This window comes from Podarcis raffonei, chromosome 9 (assembly GCF_027172205.1).
Source record: "Podarcis raffonei isolate rPodRaf1 chromosome 9, rPodRaf1.pri, whole genome shotgun sequence".
NCBI lineage: Eukaryota > Metazoa > Chordata > Lepidosauria > Squamata > Lacertidae > Podarcis > Podarcis raffonei.
In genome coordinates this window covers 11,740,201-11,765,557 of record NC_070610.1, presented here as the reverse complement: position 1 = coordinate 11,765,557, position 25,357 = coordinate 11,740,201, and the positions used below count along the sequence as shown (strand labels likewise).

At 44.1% G+C, this 25,357-nt stretch overlaps 1 protein-coding gene across 7 annotated transcripts in view; it reads right to left on the bottom strand.

Annotated features, from left to right (window-relative positions):
• LOC128420714 (cytosolic beta-glucosidase-like) overlaps positions 1-25,357 on the bottom strand; it is a 108,845-nt gene that overhangs the window by 26,512 nt on the left and 56,976 nt on the right. For 6 of the 7 annotated variants that reach the window (XR_008332095.1, XR_008332097.1, XR_008332096.1 and 3 more), the window contains 3 exons: positions 18,578-18,805; positions 11,338-12,143; positions 6,336-6,459 (listed from right to left, as the gene is read on the bottom strand). Coding sequence is in view for 4 of the 7 variants with exons in the window: in XM_053402533.1 (XP_053258508.1) it covers positions 6,336-6,459; positions 11,338-12,143; positions 18,578-18,805 (1,158 nt within the window). In the remaining 3 variants the exon portion in view is untranslated. The remainder of the gene's footprint in view (positions 1-6,335; positions 6,460-11,337; positions 12,144-18,577; positions 18,806-25,357) is intronic. The other variant, XM_053402535.1, reaches the window with a different exon arrangement.

Here is a 25,357-nt window from a genome sequence, read left to right as displayed (position 1 = left end):
TCGTCTGGCGGTTTTTTCGTCTTGCGAAGCAACCCCATTAGCGGCTAAGCGGATTAGCGCTATTAGCGATTTAGCGGCTTAGCGGCTATCAAAGGATTAGCAGCTAAGCTGCTAAAAGGCTATTAGTGGCTTAGCGCCTTTGAAAAAGGGGGGGGAAGCGGGGAAAAAATGGCGAGACTCGCAAGACGTTTTCGTCTTGCGAAGCAAGCCCATAGGGAAATTCGTCTTGCGAAGTGCATCGCAAACGGAAAACCCTTTCGTCTAGCGGGTTTTCCGTCTTGCGAGGCATTCGTCTTGCGGGGCACCACTGTACTCTGTTTTGTTCCATAGCATCCATACCTACTGAAAGTGTTATGTACTGGGTTGAATAGGATCCAAAATGCAGCAATCTGATTGGTCCTAGAACAATAGGATCCAGAATGCAGCAGTCTGATTGGTCCTAGAACAACAGGATCCAGAATGCAGCAGTCTGATTGGTCCGCAGGAGCCACCCAATCCAACTCCAGATGGAAGTGAATCTGCAACCTGATTGGCCTACAGGAGAATCCCAGAATTAGCCAATCACGTGGGGCCCGTTGTGTAAATAATGTATATAAAGCAGACATTTCGGGGGAACTTCTATTCCTCACTACTATGAGCTGAATAAAGAGCATGAAATCCACACTCGACTCCGAGTATATTTCAGAAAAGTTAGTTGATACAGGAAAGGATGAAGGTTTTGTTACATGGTGGCAATGGAGAGAAAGTGAGAGGGGACATGCAATAGTGAAAACGTTGTGGTTTTTTTAACAGCTCAGCAGAAAAAAAATTAATAAATACCAATCTTTACAGCATATTGGTAACTGATGGGGAAAACACATCTAGGTCATCAATTCCAAGCAGTTGGGTTCACAGGTTTCAGACCAGATTCTATTTGTGTTCTGTATCTTTTAAAACTTGTAATATATATTGGAGGTTTTTATTATAAGGGAGCCTATATTTTTTTAAAAAATCAGCATAATTCAAAACAGTTTTTCTTTTTTTCCCTTTTTTAAAAAAAGAACACTAGGAGTCAGATCAAATTAATTTGGCCCACGAGCTACCACTTGACTACCTGTCCTCTGTATACCTGGCCAACACAATATATCTATGTGCAATAGCTGTGGCTTCACAACTGCATCATGTTTGCGAGCTCAAATCCTCCACCGTAACCCTGCAAAGTTATTTGCATTTAATATTAATAGGACTTCATAACACATAATGCATTGTGTGCATTTTATCCAGTCACTTCTAATGCTCTGTTCTATTGATCAATATTTTTGTTTCCATTTTACCCTGACATTGTAAAGGCAAATACACAGAAGTGCAGCGCCAGTGCTTCATTTTGACATTGTAATATTCTTTCCGTACACTTGCATTTTCATTATCTGGAGACCATTGGAATGACAAGGCGTCCCCTTACAGGAACTGACAAAACTGCCTTAACTCAAAGCTGTAATGAAAAGGAATGACGGCGGGAGAAGGCTAGCAATTTATCAGCCAAAACAACCAATTCAGAACACAGATTTCTCCCCCAAAAAGTATGCTATTCACTTGCACTTCCATTCTCCCCATCCCTGCAGAAGAAAGTAATTAAAATTTCACTCATAGCCCAGACAAGCCCTGCTCAGGGAGAACGGCTGGCTGTGCCATAGAGAGGTGCCATAGCTCAGTGGTAAATACATAAGAAAGAACAGCCTGGCTTGATCAGATCAAGGGCACATCTAGTATTGCTTCCTGGGGGAGAGGGCAGTATCTGCAGGATGCTTTGGGAAAATCCAGAAGTAGAATATGAAAAAAAGCTCTTCCTCCCCTCCTGTTTCTATAGGAAGTAGCATCCAGGCCTACACGGTACCATTTTTCTAGAAAAAGAGGTGTCGAACTCACCACTAATGGCTACCTTCTCCTCTTATCATGGCAATGGTGCCCACCTGAGAGGTGCCGGAACTGAGTTTTGGTGAGTTCTGGCTAGGGGAAAAAAGCCCTGCCTCTGAACATGGAGGATAAACTTAATTTTTGTGCATAATTACCATCAAAAAATCCCTTCCCCTTTAAAAGGAAGTAGTTCACTGAGACGTGTGGAATGCAGTTTTTCAATGTTAGCACTGAAAGAATCAGCTGATGGGCTCCTATAGATTACAAGGTAAATACTGTCAGGAGTTCGGCCTGCACTCGAGTAGGACCCTGGCAGAGACATATGCCCGACTGGCATGTTCTCTCTCTCCTGGTCTTTCATTCGGGAGCTTCAAAAGCTTTCTTCTGCCAGAACATCACAGCGACCGATGCCAACAGACATCGGCACACTTAGGGATCCACAGAGTCGTCACAGATCATGCATGACAGACCTCAGCAACTCAGAATTTTGGCTAGTCTACTTTATTTATATATAAACACACATGGAGCACTGCAACATGGCTCCCTCTCTCTCTAGCATCAGACAGCAAAGAGGAAAAAGAACAAAGGACAATAGTCCCACTTCACGGAACACAGTGACACAAACATCCTGTCTCCGTCACTTCCCACTCTGTGGAGTCAAAACATATACTGTCATGTGATAGACAAAAATCCCATGACTGCAATCGTGGAGCAGGAATTCTAACAGATACAACCAACCTGATAGCACAGATCAGATTGTTCCTCTGAATTTGCCTCTACTATTTTCATTGAAGTCTTCAAATAACTACGATGGCACCTTGCCAGGGGTGAGTTGTCATTCAGAGCCTGGAGCTGTCCATTAGAAAACTTCTCGGCAGTCGTGGACTGCTGTGCCAGCTGAGGCATATTCCTGGGCTGGAAGGTTAGTTTTGTTAGGGGGAAAACTGACAAAAACAGATATTGAAACCTTGGGATGTACCTCTTACGGACTTGAGTCATGAAGAGGAGAAGGCATGTCATTTGTTCCCCTCTTAAATTGATTCTTCACCATTGGAGGGGAGGAAAATCAATGGCTCTGTCTTTATGCAGCTTGATTTTGATATTATCCCCACAGAAACCAATGCTGAGCATCTTTAACTTCTAGACAGTAACAGAAAATCCTACAGTTGTTGAAACTTTTACACGTCGAAAGCCAAATAAGAGGCTTTTGTTCCAGGGACAGTGTTTCAGATTTCAATGAGCTGGGAGATCAGCCAAGTCTAAAGGGGCTACTAGTGGATGTTCAAGATTAATTTACGACGAAGAAGAAGAAGAAGAAGAAGAAGAAGAAGAAGAAGAAGAAGAAGAAGAAGAAGAAGAATTATTATTTATACCCCACCCATCTGGCTGGGTTTCCCCAGCCACTCTGGGTGGCTTCCAACAAAGATTAAAATTACATTAAAACATCAGTCATTAAAAACTTCCCTAAACAGGGCTGCCTTCAGATGTCTTCTAAACATCAGATAGTTGTTTATTTCCTTGATATCTGATGGAGGGGTGTTCCACAGAGCGGGCGCCACTGCCGAGAAGGCCCTCTGCCTGGTTCTCTGTAACCTCACTTCTCGCAGTGAGGAAACTTCCAGAAGACCCTTGGAGCTAGACCTCAGTGTCCAGGCTGACCAATGGGGATGGAGATGCTCCTTTAGGTATACTGGGCCAAGGCTGTTTAGGGCAGGCATAGGCAAACTCAGCCCTCCAGATGTTTTCGGACTATAACTCCCATCACCCCTAGCTACCAGGACCAGTGATCAGGGATGATGGGAGTTGTAGTCCCCAAAACATCTGGAGGACCGAGTTTGCCTATGCCTGGTTTAGGGCTTTAAAGGTTAGCACCAACACTGTGAATTGTGCTTGGAAACATACTGGTTTCAGTTAGAAGAAAGGAGATTTCGACTTTCCGAAACTTTCCGACAGTATGAGCTGTTTGGCAGTTGAAGAGTCTCCCTTGGAAGGTTGTGGACTCTACTTCCTTGGAGGTTTTTAAGCAGAGGTTGGATGGCCATTTCTGATGGATGCTTGAGTTGAGATTCCTGCATTACAGGGGGTTAGACTGGATGATCCTTGGAGTTCCTTCTAACTCTACAATTCAATGATTCTATGACCAAGTATTATTTGTTTCTTTGATAAGCTCAAGACCAGCATATGGTTCCGACCCATGCATGGTGACATACTAATTAATTACCTTTTTATCCAGCTCAGGTACATGGTACCCCATTTTATCCTCACAGCAACCCTTTGAGGTAAGTTAGGGTGAGGAGATAGTAACTAGCCCATATTTTTTCCCGGAACCGGAAAATATGGTTCCGGAACTGGAATATTAATAGATAATTTGTAAAACGTGCAGGGGTAAGCAAGGAAATAATAAAAGAATCAATTGAATAATTATTAAACTACAACAACACAACAAGATGGAAGAAGTAAAAAAAAATGGAGATCACACATGGGTGAAGGGGAGTGGGGGGTATAGGGGAATTTATAAAAATTTCTAATATAATAATAATTAATAAATAATAATAAATTTTATTTATATCCCACCCTCCTCAGCCGAAGCCGGGCTCAGAGCGGGTAACAACAGTAAAATGATAAAACATTCTAAAATCATTTCATTATAAAATTAATTCCAATCAAATTAATGGCAACCATTGGGCTAGAAGTTCTGTGAGGATTGCCAAAGGAGGGAGTCAGGCTGTGCCCTGGCCAAAGGCCTGGTGGAACAGCTCTGTCTTGCAGGCCCTGCGGAAAGATGTCTATTTTCTAATTGTGTTGCATTTATATATACCAAAGGGAAGTCTCTAGCAATTAGGTATATTTTAATCTAGTCAGCTATGTAATAGGCTTATGTTACAAAACGAATATGGATTTTGAATTTGATGTTTGTAACTCTTTTTCAGTTTCGGAATACAGTTTTTTAAAAAAGAAAAAGGGAGATAGTAACTAGCCCAAGGCCACCCAGTTAACTTCATGGTAGAAGTGGGGATTCCCCAGTCCTTGTTTAAACACCATGTCACACCAATTCTTGTGTTCCTTCTTTGGACCTCTTTGTGAATGGAATCAGCAGAAACTACAATTCTTTGAATGACAGACATTGGGCGCATTTCCCTACTCATCCATGACAGGCCAGCACAGATCACTTTATAAAATCCTGTTGCAAGAACTGGAGTTGAAATGAAATCATCCATAGTGTTTTTTCAAAGTGAGTAGATTTGACATGGTGTGACTATTTGGACACTGTACAATCAACGGGGTATATGTGGAGAGTATATTAACTTATGGTCTCTGTGTGAGGTTTGGGAGCTGCACGGTCAGGGAAAAAACAATGCTGTCCAGGGTTGTAAAGACTGCGGAGAGAATAATTGGGTGCACTCTTCCCACCTTGGATCAAATTTATTCTTCCAGGTGCCATAAGAAAGCTGCAGAGGTAGCGCAGGATAGTGCGCACCCCAGAAATGATTTCTTTCAGCTTCTGCCTTCTGGAAGAAGGTACAGGGTTATAAAGACTAGGACTAGCTGCCTGAGAAACAGTTTCTACCAAAATGCGATTTTGGTTTTAAACGCCTTGTAAGGAGTCTGTATGGGAGTATATTGTATTTAAAAATGCGGTATCAGAGTTTTTAGGGGGCTAACCAGGTTGGGACAGCAGGCTTGTTGGTTTTTGAATGTCATATGTAGATTTTTCAATTTCGTTGTTCTGTATGGGACAATGACAATAAAGATTATCGTATTGTATCATATATTTTTGGACACGTGCATCCCAAACGATCTTTTTTATATTTAAAGAACAAGCTATTTTCAGATGAACAAAACAAAATAGACAAACCCGAGCACTGTGCAGACTTTTTGAAAAAGCAGCACAATTATTTTGTAACAGAATTGTCAACCAACCTGTATTTTACTTGTCTGACCAGTAAAACTATATTGTGTTAGGTAAGCATTTCTGGGATCTCAGAGCCAATGAGCTCCAAATTTTGCCCTGGCTTTACTCCCGAACTTCCAAATTCTTTCAGATTCTGCCCCAACTCAATAGGGCTTTTCCTGTCCTGGCTTTCACTCCTCGATCTTCCTAAGATGACAATATTTCTGAAATTAATCATTCTCAGCTCTATTTTCCTCTGTCAGGTCATATATCAATTAGCATAGCCTACAATTTTAGCATTATGAACACCAGATTGGGGGGGGAAGTAATTTCCGTTAAATTTTCTCATTTCATTCCACTCTAAGATGGCACAGAAGGACTAAAGCTACTTTCTTTCCTATCTGCTAAACATTTTCTCCTCTAATCACAAATGCTTTTGTCTGACGTACATTAGCCTCTAGAATCACTAGTCATTGCTAAATGCAAATAGGCACACAGGAAAATTATATTAAGTTTGCACAATTGATCTTTCATCATCCTTAAATTGTACCTTTTAAAATCTCCAGTAAAGTCAGCCTGAAATACTCCCAGCGTTGAGTGTCATCGAGTGCAGCAGGGTCACTTTGGGAAAACCCATTCTCGGTGATGTAAATTATAGGGTGATTATATGTATCCTAGAACAAGGGAGCAGAAGTTTTATTCAGAACAGATGTTAAGAAAAGCCCATAAAATCAGGTGCATTACCCTCTATCTACTTTAAGCTACAACCCAAAACTAGTTTTCATCAAATTGCACTGACCCTATTAACTTAATTTTCCACAAGCTGACCTTTTATGACTAACAATGGAAAAGCAAAACTGTGCAAATACCCATGAAGACAGAGAAATTACTTATTTTAATGAGAATACTAAAATATCTTTTTCTGCATTAGCATCTGCTATATTGTCACTGCTTTTTAACCCCTCAGTCCTGGCAAGCGATAGCAAATCCCACTGGCAGAAATGATCAGAAGGCACTGCACAACCCATCCACATACTGAATCAAAAAGGCTGTTCCTGTGATGCAGCAATTCAAAGCTAGAACAGTCCACATACTTGCATATTGCATTGTACAGGTGCACATAAACAGAACTTGAATAAATTGTATGTGGGATGTAATCCACTGGGAGCAGTCAAATACAACATTCCTTGTTTTGCTAGAGTGGTCATGCAGGGGGTGTTGGTCCAGCCAGTCGAACTTCCCTGTTACAGCTGGCTGGAGCAACCTTCCTTTTTGCATGTGACTAGTAGGTGGTAGAGACATCACCTTGGCAACAAAGGTCCGTATAGTAAAAGCTATGGTTTTCCCAGTAGTGATGTATGGAAGTGAAAGCTGGACCATAAAGAAGGCTGATCGCCAAAGAATTGATGCTTTTGAATTATGGTGCTGGAGGAGACTCTTGAGAGTCCCATGGACTGCAAGAAGATCAAATCTATCCATTCTGAAGGAAATCAGCCCTGAGTGCTCACTGGAAGGACAGATCCTGAAGCTGAGGCTTCAATACTTTGGCCACCTCATGAGAAGAGAAGACTCCCTGGAAAAGACCCTGATGTTGGGGAAGATGGAGGGCACAAGGAGAAGGGGACGACAGAGGACGAGATGGTTGGATTGTGTTTTCGAAGCTACCAGCATGAGTTTGACCAAACTGCAGGAGGCAGTGGAAGACGGGAGAGCCTAGCGTGCTCTGGTCCATGGGGTCACGAAGAGTCAGACACAACTAAACGACTAAACAACAACAAGTAGGTGGTCATGACCTTTCCAGACCTGGTAAAAGGCCTTGTCGCGCAGCCACCTCCCTCTCTCTTCAATCTTCTTTTTCATCCTGCGAACTTCCTGATTCACCTGGACTGGACTGCTGGCTGCCAGCCAGCAGTTGCCCAGGTTAACTCCCATATGGGGTAAACCTGTTTGTATATGTTTGTAACTTTAAGCTTAAAGCCTGCCTTCAGGGATCACACTATGTTCTGTCGTGAGTAAAACTACCTTTTGTTACTTATGAATAAGACTGTTGTGTCTTTATTCTTTTAGGAGGGATCAAAGGGGTCTTTACAAGGAATAAGAGAACATATTTCAATCTGGGCAAGCTCAGGTTAATAGCAAAATATGGCTAATACATGGACCAGTTGTTCTAAGGAATGAGATATTAAAAGTTTTTGTTGTGCACTTTGCATTTCCTACCTCTGCTCCAGAAGCATTCTGAGCACCTCAACAGTATCGAATGCTTTCTGAGAGGGTGCAGCAGCAGAAGTGTGGGTGCTGTAGAAGTGTTCATTGTGGTTTGCCCAGGTGTACAATCTCTGATTGAAAACCAAGCTTAAAAAGAAGTTTGTATTCTTTCACAGCAGAAGCTAGCTGTGTTATAACACTAACTAGCTGGAACCCTCTGCATCACAAGCCCAGCTGCTACAGTAGTTTTTCCACTATTTTTTAACTTGATCATGGGTTGTTGTTGTTGCTGTTGTTGTTTTATGGCAAACATACATTTAAATAAAAAAGGTAAAAAATAGTGCTTAATAATAAATAAATACATTTAAATTTTGTATAGTGCTTTCAAGTGTTCACAGTGTGCTCATTCTCTGGTTTGAATCCTTACAACAAAGCAGTGACAGCAGTGACAGCAGTCACGAAATTCTTGGGAGAAAAGCAATGACAAACCTAGACGGCATCTTAAAAAACAGAGACATCACCTTGCCGACAAAGATCTGTATAGTTAAAGCTATGGTTTTCCCAGTGGTGATGTATGGAAGTGAGAGCTGGACCATAAAGAAGGCTGATCGCTGAAGAATTGATGTTTTTGAATTATGGTGCTGGAGGAGACTCTTGAGAGTCCCATGGGCTGCAAGAAGATCAAACCTATCCATTCTGAAGGAAATCAGCCCTGAGTGCTCACTGGAAGGACAGATCCTGAAGCTGAGGCTCCAATACTTTGGCCACCTCATGAGAAGAGAAGACTCCCTGGAAAAGACCCTGATGTTGGGAAAGATGGAGGGCGCAAGGAGAAGGGGACGACAGATGATGAGATGGTTGGACAGCGTTCTCGAAGCTACTAACATCAGTTTGACCAAACAGCGGGAGGCAGTGGAAGACAGGAATGCCTGGCATGCTCTGGTCCAGGGGGTCACGAAGAGTCAGACACAACTAAATGACTAAACAACAACAACAACAACAACAAGGTATCCTTGTTTTCAGGCTGAGAGAAAGTGCTGTGAGTTCATGCCAGAGATGAGCGCTGAGCTGAAGACTTGTCCAGATTTGTAACTCAGTCTCTTAACGCCTTTGCTGCATCAGCTCAGAATTCCTAAAGAATGATTGCAAGGCAAGTGAATCAGTGTTGCAAGTTCTGGTGAGCGTGTTGTCAAATGCATTGCAAAAGCAGGGGTAAATAAGCTCATCTCTTGGGGGCGGGGAGGCGGCAGAAATGGCACGCCAAAGGCAGTTTTTAACGTTGTCTGTATGCAACCCAAGGAACTAATAGAATGTCAAGGTATAGATTTCTGCTATCTCTAAGTGGAAAGCAAACAGAAGAACTACCTCAAAGATTTAGATGCCTCTGTGTGGGAATAAGGGATTTTGAATAAAGTGACTTTGCTTCCACTGTCTTAGGAGATGAACACTGTCTTGTGGAAATAGTCATTGAAAGAGGTATCCTAGAATGCTGTCCAATATTGCCTTCTGATGACAAAATGAAATTCTGCACACAGAAAGGATTCCAGAATATGAAGTCAGTTTCGAATGGGGACGGGGCCCCAAGTCTGATCCCATCTTCTTTGAACTATATTGAAGACAGGCTGCTGCGACTAGAATTTTTAGTGGGGTTGCCTTTATTATGCATTCCTGTTTCAGCCTCCTGGTTTTGATTTAGCTCTGCACTTGTTTTGTATTAAGTCCCAATTATTTCATTATGATATAGAACTTATCCTATTGACTCGCGGATTTCATCTTAATTGAATTTATTGATGTGCTATGTAATGAATTGTTTCCAAATGTTATTTTGATCATCTTAATGTTTATTATGAACTGCTTTGCACACCATTAAAACTTAAAGCGGGAGGCAGGCAACAGCCAGACGGAACCTGAATATTGTCAAGATTAATAACTGTGATGCGTGATTAAAAGGTTGATTTGGGGGTCGTATTAACTTTTGCAGATAATGTCCACATGGTCCTTAATGGTTGATCTTTGAAAGCTAGGGTTTGGCAATTTGAGCCAGGTTGCCAGGTGTTTCTGACTGCCAGTTCTCTTTCGTTGCCCTAAATTAGGTTGCTTGTGTTGAGATTCCTCCTCCGTGTTTGCAGTCATGAGATTGTTGACTATCACAAGACAGTGTATGTTTTCATCCCACAGTGTGGGAAGTGACGGAGACAGGATGTTTTGTACTACTGTGTTCCAGAATGTAGGACTATTGTCCTTTGTTCCTTTCTCTTTGCTGTCTGATGAAAAAGAGGACAGAGCTAAGTCAGAATGCTCCGAGGGTATTATATATAAATATAGTAGATTAGCCAAAATGCTGTGCTACTGAGTTCTGTAAGGCAAACTGCGAATACTCTGCAGGATTCTAAGTGTGATGCTTCTTGGTATCAGTTGCTGTGACGTTCGGGTTGCAGAAAGCTTTTGAAGCTGCCAACCGACCAGGAGGGAGAGAACATGCCAGTCGGGCATGTGTCTCTACCAGGGTCCTACACGAGAGTTGGACGATCCTAACAGCTTGGAGGACAAGGAAGAGAGGGCTTTTGCATGGAAAAGGGCTTGTGAGTTTGGTTCTGGTATGGACCACAAATTCTAGGGGAAAGCATATGCTCAGAAGCACCCTGTTCCACCACGCTGAGTCGCTGTTGCATCTAACTCTGGTTGGTGGACCTCAGAACTTATGACTGCTTAAACTCTGAAGTCTGCCCACACTCATATAGAGTTGTGTTTGGAAGTATCATCATATCATATCATATGCCTATAAATGCAAGATCAGTGATAGCCAATGTGATGTTCTTCAGATGTTGTGGAGTAAAACCTACATCATACCTGGCCATTGGACATGCTAGCTGGGAATGATGGGAGTTGTAGTCCGAAGCATTATGGGGAAACTGGCCCTGACTCAGTTACTTCGTGGGAGGGCATGAACAGGATGAAAACCCACGCATCTTTATCACAGAGTGAATGGTATCCAACTAAGTTATACTTGGAGTAGGCCTACTGAATTAATGGACCATAGTTATACCCATCAATTTCAATGGATCAGCTCCAAAGAGGACTAATGTTGGATATGACCCTGTACCCTGACAGATGCAATGCTAGCCCTTCCCAGACGCCATATGGAAAGCAGTCCTCATAATGTGCGTCTGCTACACAATGCACTGACAGCGACACAGGGTTGTTACCTGGATTTGCAGTGAAACCAAAAGTGTGCTTTTGTTCCAACTTCTACACTAAAACCCCTTTGAGCACGAGACATCTGTCACAGTTGGTTCGTCAAGGAAATGGATAAACAGATAAGGGTGGAGGCAAGGGGAATACCATACCTTGATGTATTTCAGCAGGCGGCGTAAACCCCATGGAACAACAGCCAGCCAAGAACTGCCGGTTGCTACAGGCCAGGATGGCTCTGTTACTTGCTCCGCTTCCTTGTCCGCAGACATACTCGGTGGGCTATGTGTATTATCTCGGTGCTTAATTTTGCGGGAAGTGTAATAATTTAGAGAGAAAAAGTCGGCGGTGCCCTTGATCATCATCTTTTCTTCCTCGGTAAATTCTGGAAGCCTCAATGATGGAGAACCTTGCCTTTTACACATAGCAGAAATCTGGGATTTCATGATGGCTGGATAGTCGCCGTTGAGGAAGATTGGGGCAGCGAACCAATCCAGGCAAAATGCCACGTGCCTCTTAGCAGCTTCCTGGTCAGCAACAGAATTCGGATCAAAGGGTTCTGCCCAATCCGAGTTGAGCGCTATAGACACAAGTCCGCCCTGTGTTTTCCGAAATAGCCTATCGTAAGTGTGCCAGGCTGCAGCGTGAGCTTTGATCATGTTGTGAGCGGCCAGGTATGCTCCGGTGCCAAGCTCCTTAATACCTGGGGCCATCATACCTTCTTCGTAGCCGAGCTCAGCCATAACATACGGCTCATTAATGGTGATCCACAGCTTCACTCTGTCCCCAAAGGTTCTGAAGCAAAACTGGGCATAACTATCAAAGGCTTCCACCATGGCCCCTGATCTCCAGCCCCCTTGATCTTCTAAACACTGCGGTAGGTCGAAATGATACAGGGTGACCACAGGAGTCACGTCATTTGCTAGCAGACTATCAATCATTTTGTCATAATATTCAACTCCTATAGAAAATGGGAGCAAGGCAACAAGGTTTGCATTTGTACTCACAAAGTTCATTTTGAAAGCTTTCTCTTAAAGATTTAGCTTATGTAAACAGAGAGATATGAGAGGTAGAGACATATTAAATACTTAATAATTCAGTAAACACAATGAACTTGCAGGATAAAGGTAAAGGTAAAGATAAAGGGACCCCTGACCATTAGGTCCAGTCATGGCCAACTCTAGGGTTGCGGCGCTCATCTCACTTTATTGGCCGAGGGAGCCGGTGTACAGCTTCCGGGTCATGAGGCCAGCATGACTAAGCCACTTCTGGCAAACCAGAGCAGCGCACGGAAACACCATTTACCTTCCCGCCAGAGCGGTACCTATTTATCTACTTGCACTTTGACGTGCTTTCAAACTGCTAGGCTGGCATCACCAGGGACTGAGCAACAGGAGCTCACCCCATTGCGAGGATTCGAACCGCCAACCTTCTGATCGGCAAGTCCTAGGCTCTGTGGTTCGCCAGAAGTGGCTTAGTCATGCTGGCCTCATGACCCGGAAGCTGTACGCCGGCTCCCTCGGCCAATAAAGCGAGATGAGCACCGCAACCCCAGAGTTGGCCACAACTGGACCTAATGGTCAGGGGTCCCTTTACCTTTAAGGTAAAGGTAAAGGTACCGCTGCCCATACGGGCCAGTCGTGTCCGACTCTAGGGTTGTGCGCCCATCTCACTTAAGAGGCCGGGGGCCAGCGCTGTCTGGAGACACTTCCGGGTCACGTGGCCAGTGTGACAAAGCTGCTCTGGCGAGCCGGCACCAGCGCAGCACACGGAAACGCCGTTTACCTTCCCGCTATAAAGCGGTACCTATTTATCTACTTGCACTTAGGGGTGCTTTCGAACTGCTAGGTGGGCAGGAGCAGGGACCGAGCAACGGGAGCTCACTCCGTCACGGAGATTCGAACCGCTGACCTTCTGATCGGCAAGTCCTAGGCTCTGTGGTTTAACCCACAGCACCACCCACGTCCCACTCGCAGGGTAGGCCAACATTATTATCTTCATATTATAGTGGGGCAGGCTGAAATTGAGAGGCAACAACTTGCCTAATGGCCTCAATGAGCTCATGGTTGAGGGAAGAAAATAACCTAAGTAGAGCCCTGGTGGAACAAGCTATCCTGTTTCCCACAATGGCCAACCAGCCTATGGAAAACCAGTAAGCAAGACATGAGCAATAGCCCCCCCCCCTGCTGTTGTTCCACAGGAACTGGTGTTCAGAGGTAGCATATAGCCACCATGACTAGCTTTATCCTCTGTGAGTTTATCTAATCCCTTTTAAGGCCATCTACGTCACTACATCTTGCGGTATCAAAGTCCAACTTTGCACCAAGGCAAGATCTACTTCCATTTGTCTGTTCTGAATATCTCATCATTTAGCTTCACTGAATGTCTGCTGGTCCTAGTATTGTGAGACTGGAAGGCAAACTCCCTATCCACTTCTCCACATCATGCTCCATTTTACGCAGATCTAAGCATGTGTCCCGCCCTTCTTTTTTCTAAACTAAAATTCCCAAATGTTGTAACCTTTCTTCATTAGAGATTTGCTCCTGACCCCAGGTTACTTTGACTGTCTTTCCTTCTGCTGCATGTTCCTGCACCCACTAAATCTGCTGTGGAAAGTTGGGGAAACTTCCAGAACAGGAGGGGCAGAGGAGGAGGAAGTCCCGTTGCACAAGAAGACTTGGTTCCGCTTGTTCATATCCCACGAAATCTCTAACTTGGTTTTGCGGAATTTGGGAGAGGACCTCAGCAGCTATGGGGGAGTTGCGGTTAAGGAGATGTTGGTAATGTTCTTTCCAGCACAGTGCAATAGCTTCTTTATCTTTTAGAAGTATTGTACCGTCTGCTGAGCGTAGGAGGCATATGCCATGATTTATTGGCCCATAGAAGGTCTTTGTGGCTTTAAGGAAACTCTGTGCATCATGATGATTATTCAATATCAACTTCGTTGGACTGGTCATGTTGTGTGGATGCCTATATCTTCCAAAACAACTACTCTATTCCAAACTTAAATATGGAAAGCGTAATGCCGGTGGTCAACGAAACAGTTTTAAAGACTGTCTCAAGGCAAATTTTTAAAAATGTAGTATATAAACACCAACAGTTGGGAAACACTTGCCTGTGAATGCTCCAACTGGAGAACAGCCTTTACCAAAGGCTTTGAAGACACTCAAACTCAGGACGCAAGTGAGAAACGTGCTAAGAGGAAGGCACGCTTGGCAAATTCACACTGTGATCAACTCCCACCTAGAAACCAATGTCTCCACTGTGGAAGGACGTGTGGATCCAGAAGAAGAAGAAGAAGAGTTTGGATTTGATATCCCGCCTTTCACTCCCCTTCAGGAGTCTCAAAGCGGCTAACATGCTCCTTTCCCTTCCTCCCCCACAACAAACACTCTGTGAGGTGAGTGGGGCTGAGAGACTTCAGAGAAGTGTGACTGGCCCAAGGTCACCCAGCAGCTGCATGTGGAGGAGCAGAGACGCGAACCCGGTTCCCCAGATTACGAGACTACCGCTCTTAACCACTACACCACACAGAACTGGCCTCCACAATCACTTACAGACTCACAGTTAAGACCGTGTTCATGGAAGACAATCTTACTCGGCTACGAGTGATTGCCAAAGAGAAGAGATCTCACGAAATGCTATATTGAATTCCAGCCAGTAATTCTGACATATTTTAAGGGTTGCTGTAAGGATTGCTCTAAATAACCTATGTGGAATACATCAAACAAGCACAATAAATTACTTATTATTCTTTTAAATAACAAAACCAGCCCGAAGACAAAGGTACATTACACTCAGAATGTTATAAAAGGAGGGAAGCGCCTTTCAACAGATATGGGCCAAGGCATTGTGGCATCAATATTATGTATCTTACTTTAATAATACCATGCACTATTAATATTGCATTATTGTACCCTACTGTATTAGTGGGGGATGCGGGTGGCGCTGTGGTCTAAACCACTGAGCCTTGGGCTTGCCAATTGACAGGTCAGCGGTTTGAATCCCCAAGACAGGGTGATCTCCCGTTGCTCAGTCCCTGCTCCTGCCAACCTAGCAGTTCGATAGCACATCAAAGTGCAAGTAGATAAATAGGTACCACTCCAGCGGGAAGGTAACCGGCGTTTCCGTGCGCTGCTCTGGTTCGCCAGAGGTGGCTTAGTCATGCTGGCCACATGACCCAGAAGCTGTATGCTGGCTTCCTCGGCTAATAAAGCGAGATGAGCGCCGTAATCCCAGAATTGTTTGCAACTGGACTTTACCTTTTACTGTATTAATAAGATATGTACACATTTTATTGCATATCTGAAGCAGAATAAACTAAACAAGTGCCCCTGGGGTGGTAGAAATGCTAGTAGGTTGTTGACGATGAACAATTGTCACCATTTAAAGGTATCTTAACATTTCCTCTGTGAGGCAGACACCTTCATCCTGTCCAAATGGTTTGACAGCCTTGCCTGTCCTATTTTTACTTTTAAATAAAATAACGTATTTTTAAAATCTCCCAAAGCTGGAAAACAAATGGGTTGTTTTTTTTAAGGCTTTCCCAGATGTGCCATGTTTTAGGTGTGAAATTGGCAGTGAATCAGTTCATGCGAATTATTTTATTTTATTTTTTTAAAGGACACTGCTCTGAGGTTTCTAATTCTCTCCATGCTCTTTGGGAAAAAGATGTTTATACAGAGGATGATGGCCTTTTCCATGCTATGCGGTTACAATTGCTTCAACAGATCACTGCTCAGGAGAAGCGAGATCCGGCCTAATGAAAACCAACCGACTAGTGCCCTTTTGCTAAATTTAAAGTTCATAATATTAATCAGAAAAGCGTTTATAATAAGAACCAAGTAGGGAGGAATTTTTCTTTAAAATTACAGCTGAATTTGTAAGCGTGAGGATTCCTCTTAACGGCCGTCTCTCAAGTGTCTGTAAAACTTACCCTTCCGCTCCAACATCCAAATTACATAACCTATTCTAGACCTCAGAGCTGTTAACCAGCAAAGGCTTCCTATTCGAAAACAGCTGCCATTTAATGAGGGGTGGGGGGCAGGGAGAAATACTCGGGGGGGGGGGAATGGGAAACTTCGCAATCTGTAAAGTGCTCTTCCCAGAGGGCAAATGCTTTCCGTTTTCAGATTCTCAGGGTAAAAGACACACTCGGATAAAAGGGATTCCACTCTCAACAGTTGGCAAAATACTTCCAACGGCAGCAAAATACAGAACAGTTGGTCCTGCGGAGTCCTGCAGAGGAAAGAGCTTTCTTTATCTCAAGCAAGGTCAGGTTAGAAAGGAGGGGCTGAGGGAAGGGTCTCTGTCGCAAGAGCTCCTGCTTCAGTGGCACTGCTGGATCCCTCAAGCATTGCCCAGCAGAAGCAGAGAAGGGATATTCACACTTCCCAATACGCAAAGGGCAATGGTCAGCTTCCAACTTGGCTTTGGCCCAAGCTTTTATTGAGATGTCAAGCAAAGCGGGCACACGGCAAGGAAGCAAGATTGCGCCACTTGGTGCCCAGGTTGAGCTTGCCGTCATGTAACTGATGTGTAACTGAGACGCACGCCTGGTGCTGACAGACAAGGGTTGCTTTCTACCTGGCTTTTATGTGGCAGATGCTAAAACCACAGCAATTCCTGGAAGCAGACTAATTCAGAATGAGCTTTAGTGGCCATGTAAATGAGCCTTTGGGCTGCCCATAATGCCACTTTGCTCAACAGAGCAAACCAACTAGGATGGTCTTCCATTAGCTATTGTTTTCCATTTTGTTTGAATCGGGTAACTACAGTGCATGACTGTGGAACGAGGCAGGATATCAAGCCATGGCTTCCAGTTGGCTTAATATCCTGGGTTGTTCCTAAACCATAGTTTCATGGTTTGGATGACACAGGAAACTATAGCTAATGGAAGACTTCGTGCTTTGTCTACCAGCTCACAAAATGAAAGAAGCAAAGACCTGTACTTGTATATATAACAACTTATAAAGTCAATATACCACCATCTGAACATAGCCAGTGTTTGTTCATTCTTCCAACCCTAGTAACTTCAATTGCCCTAAGACCCTATTCTTAATACGTAGTTCCATCTATTCTCTGTTGCTGCTTCCTATGCCTTCAAATACCTCACGTACAGGTACAGGTAAGCCAGCTTTTCTTTTCCTTAAAAGCCCTTTTCAAAACTCACTTCTACTTTTGCTCCCCTTTCTGTACCTATTTGTCCCCTTGTGACGTTTGCCTCCTAGGTGGGTCATAAGGAAAGGGTTAAAATGAGTGTGATGTGATTGGCCAGTGCAAACTGATAGGAGGAGTTAGAGTGAGAGTGGGTGGTGTGTGAAAGTTAGTTGAGAGTTTGGAGTTGGAGAAGAAAGAGGGAGGAATAGTCTGTGGGTTGGTCGAGTTGTGTGGTGAGAGAGTGAGAGGAATTGTTAGGTGGAGTCAGATAGTTAGTTGGGATAATCAGTTTGAGGTCGTTAGGAACGAATAGGAGAGTTAAGGAACTAAGATTAAGAAACTGACAAGAAAAATTAACTGAAACCATAAGCTTGTCCATGCCTATAAAATAAACTTGATTATTTGTTAATGTTAACAACTGACTGGACTCCGTGTGTACCCGTGAGAAACGGGTTGGTGGCAGCGAAGAATGCAATTACAGTGGTGGCACAGGCGCAATAGACCGTCAAACGTCCGGGGACCCTGTGTGATCGCCACACCCCTCAATGGGTTGGATCCAAATGTGCCCTTCTGCATAATGAGAAGGGCTGCTTTTCACTGCTATGAGAGCTAAAGACCATGAAGTTCTTTCTCTTGCGTAATAATAATAATAATAATAATATCAATAAAACGTCAACCATTGAAAGTAGGCATACAGGAATTGCTACAGGATTTACCTGCAAACTTTCCCACTTCTAGCTGCAGGAGTGTTTATGGGATGCATTGTAGCTATTCTCATTCCACCCATGACTCTTTGGATATAACCCAAGCATCTCCCTTTCCACACTTGTCTTCTCCCTGCCATGTCACAAATCGACTGTATTCTCCTTGAGGCAGAATCCTTTCTTTTTCCCTCCCTCTCCCTTTCTGCAAAGTGCCATACCCATTCAAAACAATTGAGAATAATTGATATGCAATCTTAAAAATAGCAGCACACATACAAAGTAACATAGCCTAATACTTATCTCAAAAGATCACAATTTCAGGAGTATTCCAGAATATTAATTAGGACAAGGTTTTCAAACCTTTTAATTTATTTTTTTTTAAAAAAAAATCAAGATCATCCCATAATTACTCTGAACAAAGTTGCAATTTCAAAACTGCACTGCAGAATAGCACACTGGATTAATTATGCCAGACTGCAGCAATAACCTTGAATTAAAGCGGCACAACTTTCTATTTTAAAGGAACAATTGCCTTTCTGGTTGATGAAACCTGTCTTCCCATCAGGTAACAGACGTGACCAGGAAAGAGAGAAGCGATAATGAGTCAATCCAAGCTGTTTGATACATTTCAAATCTTCCTCCCACAGAGTATAGCTGCCACAAGCTACATCACCAGTCTGGTTCTTGAAAACCCGATCTCCTCCCTGATGCGTGAACGTGTCCCAAACGCTGGGGCCTTTTCCATCTGCATCCCAGCCTCCTGATTAAAAACAAAACAATCGTTACACTTTTGACATGGAAAAGACACAAGTTGAATGTAAAAATAATGCAATCACACACATTGGACAAGTGCCTTGTGAGCAAATCATATGATACTCTGCGCACATCTTCAATTTTAACTGTAGCTCCTTGAACTATAGAATTATTGGTATTATGCTATGTATTTATTCATAGTGCTGTTCGCTGCTTGGAGATCTATTTCACTTTAAAAAAACAAAAAAACTTTCACATAAAAGTGATTACATGCCTGGCGTACAATTCTAAAGGTAAAGGTAAAGGGACCCCTGACCATTAGGTCCAGTCGTGGCCGACTCTGGGGTTGCGGCGCTCATCTCACTTTACTGGCCGAGGGAGCCGGCGTACAGCTTCTGGGTCATGTGGCCAGCATGACTAAGCTGCTTCTGGCGAACCAGAGCAGTGCACGGAAACGCCATTTACCTTCCCGCCGGAGCGGTACCTATTTATCTACTTGCACTTTGACGCGCTTTCGAACTGCTAGATTGGCAGGAGCAGGCACTGAGCAACGGGAGCTCACACCGTCATGGGGATTCAAACCGCCGACCTTCTGATCGGCAAGTCCTAGGCTCTGTGGTTTAACCCACAGCGCCACCCGCGTCCAATTCTACCTGTCCCCAATTGTTTGTGAAGATACCATGATCTTTCAACAACCCTTTGTTCCATTTCTGAAGTTGTCACCCTTAACTCTCCTATGTATTAGGGGTCATAATCAACACGAACAGAGTATAATAAATATGTAAAACCTGCCCTTCTACAGCAAAGAGGTTGATTGTTTTGTGACGTTTCAACTAATCTTGGGGATAAAGTTCAGAAAGGGTGTGTGTGAACTTTCCCAGGAGAGAATTTCCAAGTTGAGCACTAACCACGAAGGTCAGGTGTGACTTGAAAAGGGGGTCTGCACCAGCTTTCTTCGCCACCACAACCCACTCCTTGTCATGGAATTCTACTCAATATTGACCCAGAGTAGATTCCAATGTACAGTTAGCAGAGTAAAAACTTAAACACGTTGCAGGATTCCCCACAAAAATAGACCAGGGGCAATTGTATTTCATCCAGCAGAGCTTTAGTGCTGCTGAAGGCAAATGAGCATAATGGTCACAAATCCAATACAGTAGTACCTCGGGTTACATATGCTTCAGGTTACATACGCTTCAGGTTACAGACTCCGCTAACCCAGAAATAGTACCTCAGGTTAAGAACTTTGCTTCAGGATGAGAACAGAAATCGTGCTCCGGCGGCGCAGCAGCAGCAAGAAGCCCCATTAGCTAAAGTGGTGCTTCAGGTTAAGAACAGTTTCAGGTTAAGAACAGACCTCCGGAACGAATTAAGTACTTAACCTGAGGTACCACTGTACATTCAGGATTGGCACTGTCCATAAGAAATCCAGTTGCAGCAGGCTTAGCTTAAACTTTAAAAGGTAAAGGACCCCTGACAGTTAAGTCCAGTCGCAGATGACTCTGGGGTTGTGGTGCTCATCTCGCTTTACTGGCTGAAGGAGCCGGCGTTTGTCCACAGACAGTTTTTCCAGGTCATGTGGCCAGCATGACTAAGCCGCTTCTGGCAAAACCAGAGCAGCGCACGGAAACGCCATTTTCCTTCCCGCCGGAGCGGTACCTATTTATCTACTTGCACTTTGACGTGCTTTCAAACTGCTAGGTTGGCTGGAGCAGGGACGGAGCAACAGGAGCTCACCCCGTTGCGGGGATTCGAATCGCCGACCTTCTGATCGGCAAGCCCAAGGCTTAGTGGTTTACACCACAGCGCCACCCACGTTATTGTAAGCTTACAATAACTTATAACAGGACTAAACCTGAACACTAAGCATACTATGTACAGAACACCACACCAGAAGGAAAAGAGAGAGAAAGAGAAAGTGAAACCCAGGTTCCTTCTGGCCCTACTTTGATAGGCAGCATGACCTTTGCAGAAGAGATAAGGTAAAGGTAAAGGGACCTCTGACCATTAGGTCCAGTCATGGCCGACTCTGGGGTTGCAGCGCTCATCTCGCTTTACTGGCCGAGGGAGCCAGCGTACAGCTTCCAGGTCATGTGGCCAGCATGACTAAGCCGCTTTTGGCGAACCAGAGCAGCACACGGAAACGCCGTTTACCTTCCCGCCGGAGCGGTACCTATTTATCTACTTGCACTTTGACGTGCTTTCGAACTGCTAGGTTGGCAGGAGCAGGGACCGAAAAACAGGAGCTCACCCCGTTGTGGGGATTCGAACCACCAACCTTCTGATTGACCTTTGCAGAAGAGATAAGAGAACTAGTTTAAACCAGCTGTACTCAACTCAACTTCAACGCAAACATCAAGAACCTTCTGCTTTTTTCTTTCACACAGAGAAGCTTCCAGAACCCTCTTGGATTAAGCAGAATGGGAAAGATCTCTACATTGACCTGGCAATATATCGCGAATCATGTTTGTGTGCTATGCAAAAATCACGATGCAGGAAAAACCGTGAAGCTAGTCAACGCCTCTACACAGCTCCATCCTTATTACAGATATATCAGTATATCACGATGTTTAGCTGGTGATATATGTTGAAAACCAGCTATACCGCCCACCCTTAGCGAGGACATGCAATAGAACGACCTCAGGCTATGGAGTAAGTTGTACTACAATTTACAGAAGAGCAAAGGGGAAAGAATTTGACACTGGGCTGAAATGTATGGCACTTCTTATAGAGTTCTGCCCTAAGATAAGGAAGCAGTCATCATTAAATACGCTTAAAAAAAACAAAAAAATCCTGAAAAAAGTTGTTTTTAGTTGGAAGAAAAAGTGTACAAATAAAGTATCAGAGACCTAAGAGACCTTATGGGAATAGACATTGGGTATCATTCCAAATAGGGATACAGGTGGTGCTGTGGGTTAAACCACAGAGCCTAGGACTTGCCGATCAGAAGGTCAGCAGTTCGAATCCCCACGATGGGTGAGCTCCCATTGTTCAGTCCCTGCTCCTGCCAACCTAGCAGTTCAAAAGCACGTCAAAGTGCAAGTAGATAAATAGGTACCACTCCAGTGGGAAGGTAAACAGTGTTTCTGTGCACTGCTCCGGTTCACCAGAAGCGGCTTAGTCATGCTGGCCACATGACCCGGAAGCTGTATATATCCCTCGGCCGATAAAGTGAGATGAGCGCCGCAACCCCAGAGTCGGCCACGACTGGACCTAATGGTCAGGGGTCCCTTTACCTTTACCTATCATTCCAAATCCTAGATATGATCCTTGTATAGCTGCACTCCTCCATTAGGAACAATAATATAATTTCCTGAAACTGAAATATTTGCCAGATGCCCCATATCCCTGTTCTGATTCATGAAAACCTGTGGCTTAATTTGGGGCTGGGGGTGTCTATGTGAGCCCGATATCAGATTAGTAAGTGCAGGGGGGTGAAATGTAAGAGATCAGTCTGTATCAAAGAGAGCCTTTAGGACAAGACAGATCTATCCAGCAAACAGGCACTTATGGCTGTCTGGGATGTCCTTTGAAAGTCCTGACAGTCAGTTAGAAAGAAAGGAAATGCCATTATAAGCCATGGCCCTAGGCATGCAGAAGATGAATTAATGTAACAGCGCCTCTGCGAAATGTCTGCCTTTCGCTTAGACAAGCGTCTGCAGGAGAGGAAAAAAAGCTGCAAAGGTTTTCACCAAATTAAATTTTACACTAGGTTTTTGCAACCTTTGCATAATTTTTTGTGTCCTGATAGTTTAAAAGATGTTTCATAGTGATTTCAAAGTCTTTGATAGAGGTCACTATTTAAAATGTCATCACGGGCTGCAATCATGCATACCTAAAAAATAATATTACTATTTTTTTTTATTTAAAAAACCCCCTCTGATTCTCCAAGCGAACAGCCAGTGTAGCATAAGAAACTGAGCTGTGAACCAGGAAGTCCTTAGATGAAATGCCATCTCAGCCATGAACTCGCAAGGTGGACCTTAGGGAAGCCGCTGTTTTCTCAGTCTCAGCTCTTCCTGAAACATGGGAATAAAAATAAGAATAATATTGCCTGACCTTTTATGGCTTCTGTGCAAATTACTTGACATAATGTAGGTGAACTGAAAATGCCAAAGGCCTTATTTATTTCTATAACACTCTCCTCATGCCTGACACTTTGCAGAGTCTCTGCTCTGAGGCGCTTACATTCTCTGATGCACCGCAGAAGCAACAGCGGAGGTAGGAGGGAGAAATGGAGGCAAGGAGAAATGGGAGGACCTGTGCTCATTTCAGTTATGGACTTGCTATGCTGTTTTAAGTCCTGAGACAGTATGCAGGAAGGTGTGACTGCATCAGCTCCAACCCTCACCATCACCTTCCCATACCCTCCAACATTTCTCCAATGAAAATAGGGATGTCCTAAGGAGCTGTCACTGCAGATGGTGACAGCAGCCACGAAATTAAAAGACGCCTGCTTCTTGGGAGAAGGGCAATGACAGGCCTAGATAGCATCTTGAGAAGTAGAGACGTCACCTTGCCAACAAAGGTCCGTATAGTTAAAGCCATGGTTTTCCCAGTAGTGATGTATGGAAGTGAGAGCTGGACCATAAAGAAGGCTGATCGCCGAAGAATTGATGCTTTTGAATTATGGTGCTGGAGAAGACTCTTGAGAGTCCCATGGACTGCAAGAAGATCAAACACATCCATTCTTAAGGAAATCAGCCCTGAGTGCTCACTGGAAGGACATATCGTGAAGCTGAGGCTCCAGTACTTTGGCCACCTCATGAGAAGAGAAGACTCCCTGGAGAAGACACTGATGCTGGGAAAGATGGAGGGCACAAGGAGAAGGGGGCGACAGAGGACGAGATGGTTGGATAGTGTTTTCGAGGTTACCAGCATGAGTTTGACCAAACTGCAGGAGGTAGTGGAGGACAGAGGTGCTTGGCGTGCTCTGGTCTATGGGGTCACGAAGAGTCGGACACGACTAAACGACTAAACAACAACAAAAGGAGCTGTGCCTGTGAACACTTTCTCTATCCTGAGCAAACCATTTTGCATGATTGGCTTTGTGGACTGATGAAGCGTGTAGCGAAACTTGTAATATATCCGGAAAACAGGTCTCCTTTTGCCCACTTGCGTTATTCTCACCAGTGTGGTGTAGTGGTTAAGAGCGGTAGACTTGTAATGTGGTGAACTGGGTTCGCTTCTCCGCTCCTCCACATGCAGTTGCTGAGTGACCTTGGGCCAGTCACACTTCTCTGAAGTCTCTCAGCCCCACTCACCTCACAGAGTGTTTGTTGTGGGGGAGGAAGGGAAAGGAGATTGTTAGCCACTTTGAGATATCAAATCCAAACTCTTCTTCTTCTTCTTCTTAGGATTTGTTGGGCCACTGAGGTGAGGGGCAAAATTGTTTGCCCTGACTGCCTTGCCCTCCTGCCAAACATGCCCGTCTGCTTAACTTGCCTGCTACCTTGATGCGTTGCAAGTGTTCCTCAGTCTGACCCCCTCCTTCTCTGTGGCAGCAGTGGAGCTGTGCCCAGAATTGATGCCATCCCCACCCCCAGAAGCTGCTCCTGTTTCAACCATCACAAGAGGTATCATTTTTGAAATACCAGTTTAACTATCAATTCCTGCCGAGCAATTCCAGAAGCAGTATACAAATTCCCCCTTAGAAATCCCTCGTCCCTCTCACAAACTACAGCTCCCAGCGTCCCCAGGGAGAGGATATTAAACTGATTAAGTCTGTTGCCTAGATATGCCCTGAGAGAACTGCCTTCAGTGAGGTTTAAATTACCTCAGAGCCTCCTTCTCACTAGTTGTGTGGATATTTGATTGCTATAAATGCAGAAGAGAAAGCAGAAGGGAGGCATTTGTAATGCAAATGAACATTGCCGGCTTTACATTTACAGTACAAAGTAAAATTGCACCGGGGATGCAAATATCTCAGTTTTGGTTCTCATTTTTCCATCCATAAGTTCTGTTCTCCACATTTTGCATTAAGCTGAAGGTCTTTAAAAAACAAATAAACAAACGTCATGAAAACACATCAGCAAATTTCTCCTTTTTATATGTAGTTTTGACTACCGTTTCACCCTGACATAATGCATTTCTATATTCTACTTTCACGAATATCTCCATTTTTATGCACACTTGACTGTACTTGAACGGGCAGCCTTTGGCAAGTCACAGAAGCCAAACAGAAGTGTGTGGTCATCCTATGCAGAACTGTGTGCACAAAATGCTCACAGTAAACCCCCCAGATGCAGGAAGTACGAAAGCAGATGGATAGCCAGATGTCCCAACCTCTCTTTTCCTTCCTCTATTGTGCCTCATGGGTGTACTCTTATTGTATGGCTAATGGTAGCGCTGTGGGTTAAACCACAGAGCCTAGGGCTTGCCGATCAGAAGGTTGGCAGTTCGAATCCCCGCAATGGGGTGAGCTTCCGTTTCTCGGTCCCTGCTCCTGCCAACCTAGCAGTTCGAAAGCACGTCAAAGTGCAAGTAGATAAATAGGCAGGAAGGTAAACGGTGTTTCCGTGCGCTGCTCTGGTTCACCAGAAGCGGCTTAGTCATTCTG